Below are 12,174 nucleotides of genomic sequence, written 5' to 3' on the forward strand. Positions count from 1 at the left end.
AGAAGGCGCTAGGTGGCGCGTTGGGATGCTGTGAGCTGCAGGAGAAAGAAACAAAGCCCAGGCGAGCCTATGCTTTTTTGGGCTGGTTCATCTTGAGCTTGACCTCAAGAGAAATTTACATAAAAATGAGAAAATTATATATAGTTTCTAAATTTATCAGAAAAAAATAATTATATAAAATATGGTAAGTTTTGGAAAAAAAGAGTTTAAAATATAGTAATTTTATAAAATATAAAAAATAAATTATGCTTTTGTGCGTATTGAAATTAAATTGGATTAGCTATGTGATATAAGTGCTGCTATTCGAACCAGAGTGATTTTCAAGGTTGTTTCACATAACATAATCATGACTTTTTAGCCAAACTATTCCTTACAACAAGTTTATATATATATATATAGAGATAGGTACGTAGGTACGTGTAGATGGCGTCTTCGAATTCGCCGTGCACAGGGTGTAAGCTGTTGCGGCGGAAGTGCCAGCCAGAGTGCATGTTTGCGCCGTACTTCCTGCCGGAGCAACCGCAGAAATTCGCAAACGTGCACAAAGTGTTCGAAGCAAGCAACGCCGCCAAGCTTCTGAACGAGCTGGCGCCGAGCCACCGTGAGGACGCCGTGAATTCTCTTGCGTATGAAGTCGACATGCAGCTCCGCGACCTCGTCTACGGCTGCGTGGGCGTGATCACCCTCCTCCAACATCAGCTCCGACAGCTCCAGATGGACCTCAGCTCCACCAAATCCGAGCTCTCCAAGTACCAGAACCTCGGCCTCATCGCTCACACTAGTCCTTATATGAATATATATATATATATATACTTCTTCTTTTTCTTCTTCTCATTTCTTTATTCTTTTTCTTCTGTCTATTCTTTTTTTTTTCTTTCTTCAAATCTTGTTTTCTTCTTCTTCTTCTTCTTTTTCACATCTTATTTTGTACTTCATATTTGATTTTTCTGGGTTTTTTTTTTCTTCCAAATCTGTTTAAGTAACCAGGTACCATGACACCTGATTTATTTTATTCATATCTGATTTTTTTTAGACCTAGCTGTAACCAGTTGCAATAATGATTTATTTAGATTCTTTTGTTTAGATTTGATTTTGTTTTCAGACCTGACTAAGTAACCAGGTACCATGACAATTGGTTCTTTTTTTTAGATTTGATTTTTTTTTCAAACATCGCTGTAACCGGTTACGATTATGATTAGTTTAGATTTTTTTGTTTGAATCTTAATTTTTTCCAAGTCTGGCTAAGCAACTGGTTACCATCGCAACTGTTTCTGTTTTTTTCATTTTTTTTTCAGACCTAGTTGTAACCAGTTACCTTCACGATCAATTTAGTTTATTTTTTTCATATAATTTTTTTCACTAAGTAACCGGTTATAATTCAGTTGATATTTTGATAATGGTACATTACTTAGAAAAAATAAAATTATTTTTATAGTTGTAACCAGTTACTACAATACAACTTAAATAATAAAACTGATTTTTATAGTTGTAATCGGCTACCACACATCACTAATAAAATGGACAGTGGCGTACGATTATTATCACAAAAAAAAATCAAAATTATTTTGATAGTGGTAACTAGTTACTGTGGATAAAATATTGATTGAAGAAAATAAAAAATAGAAAAAAAGAAGAAGAAATGATAATTATGTAAAAAAAATATTTTATCAAATATAAATGATAAAAATTAACACAAATAGATTAAAATTATAAAAATAAACTCAAAATATATCAAAAATAGGTACTGAAAAAAATATAAAAGATAAAATATATTATACAAATAAATTTTTACAAATATATGGGAAAAAAACTCCCATAAAAATGTAAAAAAAAAAAAAAATGCCATAAAAAACTTTAAAAAAAATTGCCATATTTTTCAAAGTTTATAAAAAAAATCTCATATTTGTTGTAATTTCCTCTTTCTTCAATTCAAGTAACAAAAATACTAATTAATTCTTACAAAATAAAATAAAATAAAATAAATTATATTAATTCTATGAAAATATTAAACAAAAATTAATTTGTTTTGATTATTAAAATAAATACTTGTCAACCAAAATCAGTTAGAGGGTGAGGGTTTTGTGATATTCATTTGTTTAATAGGGCTTTTGTAGCTAAGCAGGGTTGGCGATTACTATAGATTGAAAATTCCTTGGCGGCTCGTTCGTTAAAGGATAAATTTTATAAGAAGTCTTCCATTTTGAATGTTTTGGATAATGTGGGTTCTTCTAATTTATGGTCAAACTTGGTGGGGGGCTTGGGTCTTTTGAAGCAAGGGATTCGCTGGAATGTTGGAAATGGTACTTGAATTGATGCCTTTCATGATCCTTGGATTCCTCGGCCATCCTCTTTTAAGCTTTGGCCTCAAAAGCCATTTACTTCTCATTTGGTTAATGAATTTATATTATATGGAGGAATTTGGAATGACACTTTGTTGAAACACGTTTTTCTTCCTTGTGATGTACGGGCTATTAAATGATTCCTTTGGGGGTGGCAACAATCAGATGGTATAATTGTGTGGAATTATGAAATAGATGGCAATTTTAGTGTGAAATCAGCATATGCTTTAGTTCTCAATACTTGTGACCTATCAGTTAGTTCTTCATCTAATGGGCTATCTAGTTGGTGGAACGGATGTGGAGCTTCAATAATTTTCCTAAAATTAAGGTGTTCCTATGGAGGTTGTATCATGATGCGATACTAGTGACCACAAATTTAATTAAGCAGAAGATTTATGTTGAGCCTTTTTGTGCAAAGGGTAATTTTTGCACTTCTATTGAGCATTTTTAGTCTGCTGTGTGGGTGTGGCATTTGCTAAAATATCGGCAAATGGGTTCAATGGCAGATTTGCTTGTCTTCCTATTTCGAGGTTGCGATCGGCGTTTGCTATTATGCTTTAGTGGATATGGGGTGATAGAAACTCGGTACTATTTGGGAGAGCTACTTCACATATTGATTGTGTAAATGTCTTGTCTCTGAATGCACTGGTTGAGTTCCAAGGTTTGCAGCGGCGGGGCCTATTAGGTGATGGTGGTTCTTTTACTGCAGCTCATGTTCTCTGGGGTTAGTGTCCGCCTGATATGGGGCATTTTAAGCTTAATACTGATACTTTTATTATGAGTGGGAATTCATTAATGAGATGCAACAAAGATGTTTGGGCTGCTTGGTCAGTGGCTATACTAAGTACTTTTCCAACTTCTATGGTTGAGCTGTTGGCATTATGATATGGGCTGCAAGTAGAAAACCAATTGGGGTTTAAGTTTCAAGTAGCTGAATGCGATTCTACTTTTATTATTGGTTGGGTTTTTAAGGGTTGAATGGTTAGTAGTTTTAGTTCGGTAGTGTCAGATGTTATTTGTTTGTTGAATATCGTAGGTGCTGACTCTTGTTAGTCTATCTATGCATCTTTTCTCAAAAAGTAAAAATAAATAACATATAACGACCTCATTTCTTACCGACTTATGCTGGTATTTTTTTTTCTATTTACTATAGTTGTACTTTTAAGAATAACACTCTTTTTTACATTTTTTTTACTAATTAATTTCTCTTACTCTTTTGCTGTAATTGGACATTTGGGTGGGGAAAACAATATAATTTGTGATTTGATTATTAGAAGGAACAAACACTCTATTCTTTACAATAATTTACATCATTCATTAATATTTCTAAAATATACACACTACACGATGAAATGTATATAGACATATATAAGTTATGATTTTTTTTATAAGATGGTATTCATTGTAATCATAACAAATCACATGCAAATTTAAAAAAAAACTTGAATAATTTAGAATGATTCCATACTTTTAATATTTTCGTGCGCACAAATATTATTTTAGACCTTATTTTCGTCATACTATATATTTCAAATTTTTTTGAAATTTTGTAAGAGGTAAGATGAATACTATCATGTAAAAAAACTGGTACCATAACTTATACCATGTGCAAAAATGTACCATTCATAATGGTGCACAAAATCGAACACCATTATAAGTGGGCCCTAATATTTATCGCTATGATTTAGTATATCTATATCTTTAGATACTATTATGTAAACATTTAAAAAAATATTTGATATTATATATTATAAATTTTTAATGTATATTTGGTATTTTTTTTAGTTTTTTTTTTATAATTTAAATAAAGTAAATAAAATGTGGTTTGATAAGGGAAATTTTACACTGTATGTTCTATAACATAATTTTTTTAAAATGCCAACATAACTTACTCTCCCAAACATATGCTATTTTTAAATTTTTGGACAAAAACACCCCTAGCATTAAACACTTTCTTCCCAGCCGAACTCTCTCATTTCTCTCTCAGTATTTTCTCTCAACCGAGCAGACCCCTCACATTCCCACTATCTCTCTTAGGCGAAGCGGTAAGGTAGTTGTTGTGGTTTTTTTTTCTAAAAAAATTTGAATCGTAATGTATAAAATCGATGAAATGGGTTTGATTTTTAATCTTTATTTTGCAAAAATGTAGCTTAAAATGGGTTTGATTCTATGTGCATCATTTTGGAAGATTATGTTTAAATTCTGCAAAATTTTTGTGGGTCGATGTTCATTCGATTCCACATCGATGCCACTTCGATGCTTTATCAATGGTAATTCGATGACATACAGTGCATGTGCAGATTTTTAAATTATTGAAAAGTTGTTCATCGATGCGCAATCGATGCTCCATCGATAGTATTTCGATGGACCAGTAAATGATGGCGATAGTCCATCGATGCGTAATCGATGGTATATCGATGTCATTTCGATGGTTGCATGGTTTTCATTTTTTTTGTATAAAAGTCGATGAAATTTCGATGCTATGTCGATGCGATGTCGATGGCTTTTATATGTTTATTCAATGCTCCATCAATGCTATTTCGATGGTATATCGATGATTGTTCGAGCACATTAATTTGATGGTGATGCAACGATGGTTATTCGATGCTATGTCGATGCGATGTCGATGGATTTATATGTTTATTCCATGCTCCATCGATGCTATTTCGATGGTATATCGATAGAATTTCGATGACAACAACAAACAACAACAGACTGAGTATTTTTTGTAAATTCAACTAATTCTCTTTTTTGTGTGTGGATATTTTGCATATGCCACCCAAACGTATCCCGCCGCTTGAGATCCCTATAGATGATCATTATGTCGGTCGTATGACCTATAGGGGTTCCGGGAGGTTAACAAAATTGAAGAAAAGATTTGAGGAGCATGGATTGTTGGGGAGGGTGAATGAGCCTGTTTTTGGACCATTCTTCACAGCCCCTGCCTTTTCGTTCTCTGGGGCATTGGTGCACACATTGCTTTTGCGGAAGTTCAAGTCTCTGCGTGGCGATGATGTGCACTTCTTGATGGGCCCAAACTTATGTAAGTTTGGGGTGCACGAGTTTGCCATTATCACTGGCCTGAGCTGCTCCTGTGCATCACTTGTCATTGACATTCAACCTCACATTAATTCCTCCCACCTAGTTGATACATATTTCAGTGTGGAACCCGAGAAAGACATTAGGTTTAGTATGTTGGAACAAGCTTTTAGTATATGCGATGTACCTAATGATTTGTACAAGCTTGGTTTGGTTTACTTTGTGGAGGGGATACTATTGGCCTCTGAGAACGACAATGCTATTTGGCGAGATTCATTGTCGATGGTCGAGGATTTAGATTATTTTGAAAAGTATCTGTGGGGATCCCTTTCATTCAATACAACTGTGAAACAATTCAATAGAGATATGAAAGCGATTGGTGCTACAATACCAGGTAAGAAGGCGAAGAAGATCACTGAGGTGGAGTCTTCTACGGGTGTTTAGGTGGAGGCAAAGTACACTTGCAAGGGGTATCCACCAGCCTTGCAATATTGGGCATACGAGACGATTCTTGATTTACAGAAGGAATACGCCAAGCCCTGTGGATTCAAGTTCCCTAGGATGCTACAGTGGGAGAGCACAGGCCAGCCGAAGCATTTGTATTTGAAGGATGTACTTGCGAGGAGACATATAAGTTATATTAAATTTAAATAATTCAAGAACTTTTGAATTATACTAATCAACTTATTTCGTTTCTAATTTGCTTGTTTTGTTTCCATTATAGTTGTCATGCATTTCTATCCTAAGGCCTCGACCAAATGAGCGAGACTTCTTCGATACCATATATTAGAGGTCAGAGGGGGATGCTCCTAGGTATGCGATGTTGCAGGATATGATCCAGCCTGCACCAGAGGATGGAAGACTTTACAATCCTGAGGCAGAGGCTGCTGCGATGGTTGAGATAGCCGTGGAGGCTGGCATATTTGTGGAGGATGCCCGACAGAGACTGCTCCAGATACTAGTGCAGAACCTACTTCTGCTCCTGCTCCTGGGGCTTATGAGGTTGTGTTGGGTGAGATGGCCAGACTATCAGGTGCAGTGGACGAGGTTAAGGCCACTCTAGGTATCATCCTTAAAAATCAAGAAGTCATCTTAGAGAAGTTGGCAACACTAGGTGGTATACCTACTCCTGCACTTACTCCAGCAGAGGATGTAGAGTGCGACATTCTCCCCACATGTTACGAGCCTCCTGTTGGAGAAGCCACACCTTCTCAGCCAGTGCAGACGGTCTTAGGTACGACTAATCCATGATTTTTTACATGTTTAAAAAAGATTAGATACTAATTGCTCCCGTTATAGGTAAGCGCACTAGACAGAGACCAGTAAGGTACGATGACTATACTCCAGCAGCCAAGAAACCAAAGTTCAAGGACCCAGTTATGATCCTTCCTTTAAAGGTGTTGGATCAAGATATGTTGACAACTTTTAACCGATGGGTACTCGGTGAGATTGACAACAGCAGACCGAGGAAGTTGGAATGTTATGATGGGACCCCTGTTTGGTTCTTAAAGTTGAAGGTGGCAAAAGAATGATTGGCAGAAACTATAAGTCTTTTTATATTTGTTAGAACATTTATCTCATTTTAACAATCCACTCTTCCTTAACGATACTCTATTTATTTGCAGCATCTCGACGCTGCGAATTATCTTATACGGAGACGTCTTTTTGAGTTACTGAAGACGTACCCCGTGAAAGCCACCGTACTTAATTCATCATTTGCACAGTATATTCCTGCTAGATATGAGGAATTCAAGAACAAAAGCAGGACTTACCAATGGAACTCTGACATTCTTAATTTCGTGACAGGAGATGCTAAAAAATACAAGAAGCCTTAGGGTGATTGTAACGAGGTCTACTTCCACTAGTGCTTGTAAAATCGGCATTGGGTCCTTTGTGAAATAAATTTCACTGATTGGATGATCATTGTATTTGACTCAGATCATTCCAACTTTAGCCATAATAAGTTGTCTGAGTTGATCGAGCCTTGGACTAGGATGCTTCCATCTTTACTCAATGCTTCTGGTATGTTTAAAGGACACCCTAGGTTGAAAATAGCTAGACCGAAGATCACCGTTCCAAACTTTGATTGGCGGCGCATGTCCACTGATATTGTCCCACAGTCTAGAACCAGGTATTTAGACGTACTAACTTCAGATTTTCATAACACTGTTCTCCTTTAATTTTCAATACACTCATAAATGCGATTTCTTGGTTTCAGCGGAGATTGCGGCGTATTCGCCATCAAACACTTGGAGTTTATTCTTGGAGACATTCCCTTATCATATGCCATCGAGGACAACATTCAGTAGTTCAGGGATAAATTATGCATCGACATTTTTTTATGAGAATGTGTACCCTTGATGTTAGAACATTTATTTTGATTTCTTTATGTTAGAACATTTATTTTGATTTCTCCTTAGTTTTGTATATAAAAAATGTCATTTCGATGGCTATTCGATGACACACAATAGTATATTTCTCCTTAGTTATGTATATAAACAATGTCATTTCGATTAACAAAGTCCATTAATACACAAATAAAAAGAGTAACAAAGTCCATTAATACACAAAAAAAAAGATTAACAAAGAACATTAGTACCCAAATAATTTTTTTAACATTGATGCCATAAATTTCAAACACGAACTTTACAAGTTGTCCTATTATGGCCTAGACCTCCACAAGTGCTGCACTTGCGTTGTACAACCAATTTATCTCCATTGGAAGGATGGCGTTTCGTCTTAGGCCTACCTTGTTTCTTCTTTGGACGACCAATCGGGTTTTTCTGCACATGTGTTCTCACTTTTATTGTCATAATGTCATGTGGAACAATCCACTCTTCCTCGTTACCAGTAGGATATATAGATTCTGTGTAAGAGGACCTCCATGTCTCAATTTTATAGTAATTTGAACACAGCGAATAAAAGTTCACCCCTCACTTAAGGGATCCAGATAGTGCATGAGCATATGGGATACCAATAATCTGAAACACGCCACATGTGCATGTCTTATTCAGGAGGTCGACTTCACCATTCAGATCACCATCTAACACATGGAACTCATGCCTCCATATTGCATAAAGGGATCAAGAATCGAGCTTTCTTAGCCATATCCACCAAATTTTTCTCATAGGTCGGTGCAAGAGTTGTAGTTATCTTCTCGCTAGTTTCTCTCCAACCACAGAACCAGGACTGCAGTGTGAAGCGAATAAATTCGACGAATGTAGTTATCGGAAAGCTCCTAGCATCCCGGGTTTTATTGTTGAAACTTTCAGCGTAATTGCTTGTCATTATATTATACCTAGTATCCAGGAAAACTAACATTTAATAGTAATGTACATTTAGAAGATTTCATAAATTAAAATACAATTCACAATGACATACCTATTTCCAGGATAGTAAGCACGGGACCACTTATGAAAACCCATGCCTTCTAGGTATTGAGCAATGGCTGGGTCTTTTGATTTGATTTTTTCGAAGTTAGCGTGGAACTCGAATTTCCTAAAAGCATATGCCGCATTATACATCAACACATGACAATGATCAGTCTTGAATTTAGCAACCACATTCATACTAATGTGGTGGTAGCAAGCACCGTGATAGGCATAAGGGAAAATAGTTTCCAAGGCATGTCTAATACTTGCATGCCTGTTAGATACAAACGCCAGGTCCTCAACTTCCCCAATCGCTTCCTTTAGCTTTGACATGAAATACTTCCAAAAATCATGATTCTCACTATCCACAATACCAAATGCAACTGGATATAGATGGTTATTTGCATCCAATGCGACTGCACATAACATTTGCCCACCATATTTTGTCTTTAAGAAAGTGTCGTCCACACATAACACAGGACAACATGTACGAAACCCTCTTCTACTAACTCCGAGTGAGAAAAAGCAATATTTGAATCGATCTTCCTCAGTGACAAAATTTGTCAACGTCCTGGGATTTTTCTGTTGAAGCATGAACATGTACGATGGTAACTTCTGGTAGGATGCTTCCAGTGTCCCTCTGACATAAGAAAGAGCCTTCTCTCGGCATCTCCAAGCTTTTCCATATGACAACTCAATGCCATAATCATTCTTAATGTCATCTCTTATGTTGTTTTCCATGTACGCATTCGATCCAGCCTAATATTTTTTCTTTATGCAATGACCAATAACCCAAGGTGCAGCTTGGCGATGGCCTTTATGTCGGAGGTCAAGTGAGAAAGTGTGTTTGTTGGTGAAATGAGTTATCTCGAACATATACGATTTAGGAATTCTCTTCCCCCTCAATCTCCACCCACAATTAGGATCCTTGCAAGTGATATACCAAACTTCAGTACCTGACTTCTTCACCACAAACTCGAAGTTCTGCTTCATTGCATACAAGTGTGCCTTCGTCTTCAACTTTAACTTGTTCTAAAAAACCTTCCCAACTTCTATTACTCCACAACTCACTCCAGATAACGTGGGGATAACATAAGAGGGGTATGCGATATCTTTAGCAGTATACGCCGGAGAACTCCATCTGTAAAGCCCTGGTTACCCCAGAACAATTACGGTGAACAGTGAACCGGAAATTTGACCCGCTACCCAATAATTCATATCCCGTTACCCTAAAATCCCTGGTAACGCTATAATCATTAAAAACACCCCGAGACTCACCCCGAGCCCCGAGCTCAAACCTGTTATGACCAAACCGATAAATCATGTTTAAAGATCGTCTCATGCCGAAATACTCAAACCAATCCACATTATAATGTGGTCTCACAATATATCATTGACATACAAGCAAGTATACAATTATACCCCCAACGGGCCAAATTACCAAAACACCCCTGTAAACAAATGTGGACTCACATGCATGCATTTAACATCATATTATAATATAACTCTCATAAACATGCATAAACACATTTAATGGCATAATTAAGCAGTTATGGCCCTCCCGGCCTACTAATCCAACCATTAAACCATATTAGGGAATCCGGGGCATTACACCATCTATTTCTATCGTCTTGTGTAGTTGGACGACTGTTCTCTGAGCCAGCAGTCCTCTATCCTTGGCTTTCTTGACGTTTTGGCAATGGTCATACATTTAAATTATCTACTTGAACCACAGGTAGCATCAACAACCAATCCTCTGAGTTATCATCAGAACTACTGCACCCTTCAACTCTTTCATCATCATCACCAAAATGGGCAACTGGATCATCATTGACATAAGGCTCATACTCATACCCATCATCATGCGGGAGATTTGTTGGGGGAAAAAAGTTTCATTATGACTAGGACCTCCCATGCATACACTTGGCCCAGGAGCTATTTGTGGAACAACCGTGCAGGATTGATTATGATTTTCCATATTAACACTCGCTCTAGGAGATGGATCAATAAGAGCAATGTTCTTTGCAATCGAACTAACGCATAAAGGAACCCGATATTTTAAGGACTTCGAATTGTCAAGAATAAGAGCACTAACTCCTTCATCATTTGTGATTTCAATGGGATCTACGCTAAAATCATTGCATGTAAACGACACTTCCAACTTTAAGTCAAACAATGACCTATCCACTTTCAGCTTTGAATACAACTTCTCTAATAATTCTATGTAACCAACATCAATTGGTACATGTATTATAGTGTTCAAACTAGCTTTGAAATTCCATTTTTCTGCAGTCTGTTCCCAAACACCGTTGTAAGAAACAATTATATTTACTCTAGAACCTGCAAATTTACAACAAAAAAAATATATAAGAAAATTATAAAAATAAAGTGTAATCGATGATGAATCGATGCCTATGAAAATCTGTATTACAGTTCAACATCGATGACATTTCGATGCATAATCGATGCCATATCGATGCTGAACCAAATCAACATATATGGCATCGATTCAACATCGATATACCATCAATATTATATCAAACATAACATCTAAATTATATGTTCGCCCCAACATCGAAATTTTATCGATGTACCATTGATATACCATCGAAATATCATCGATATATAATCGATACTGATGGTTGCCATGTGTACGCAATTCTATTTCGATGGTATATCGATGCCATATCGATGCCATATCGATGCTGAACCAAATCAACATATATGGCATCGATTCAACATCGATATACCATCGATATTACATCGAAAATAACATCTAAATTAGATGTTTGCCTTAGCATCGACATTTCATCGATGTACCATCAAAATTGCATCGATATACCATTGAAATGCCATCGATGTACCATCGATTTTGGAATAACTCCCACATAATCCCAGATCCGAAGAACAGTTCAAAAATTGCAGAAAAAAATCCAAACTCAACTGCGGAACAGTTCGAACAAAAAATCTAACCATGACATTTCATATTCACAAGTAGATAGAATGAAATGATATTTACTCATTATTTTTTCTCTTAAAAAACGCTAAGAATGACAATTTCTTCACTTGAAATAAATTCTTTACTTGAAATGAAACTTCCAGATCTGAGCAATCTAATTTCTTCAACGATTTGGTTGTGAAAATCGACAAGGGTTGTTGTGAAAAATAGCTGTAAATGATAGATGTGAGAAAGAGATATAAAGAAAAATGTGTTAAGTTTTAAATTTGATTGATAATAGTATTTTTGTCTAAAAGGGAGGGGACACATTATGGGAGAATTTGTATGAAGGCATGTTAAAAAAATTAAGTATATTATATTATGATGCTAAAATTTCCCTTTGACAATTAAACTATATGTCGTTGATATTGGGCCTCTTCCATCGAACGGTTGTCATCACATCACATTGATTCATGTTGCAATGCAA

At 36.1% G+C, this 12,174-nt stretch overlaps 1 protein-coding gene across 1 annotated transcript; it reads left to right on the forward strand.

The window, feature by feature from the left end:
* Positions 1 to 423: 423 nt before the first annotated feature.
* LOC133793538 (protein ASYMMETRIC LEAVES 2-like) lies at positions 424 to 1,314 on the forward strand (the record flags this gene model as incomplete). Its single annotated transcript, XM_062230867.1, has 2 exons — positions 424 to 749; positions 1,296 to 1,314. Coding segments are annotated over exons 1-2 (345 nt in total), but the record flags the coding sequence as incomplete, so codon positions are not given.
* Positions 1,315 to 12,174: the final 10,860 nt, after the last annotated feature.

Source organism: Humulus lupulus, chromosome 8, assembly GCF_963169125.1.
Source record: "Humulus lupulus chromosome 8, drHumLupu1.1, whole genome shotgun sequence".
Classification (NCBI taxonomy): Eukaryota; Viridiplantae; Streptophyta; class Magnoliopsida; order Rosales; family Cannabaceae; genus Humulus; species Humulus lupulus.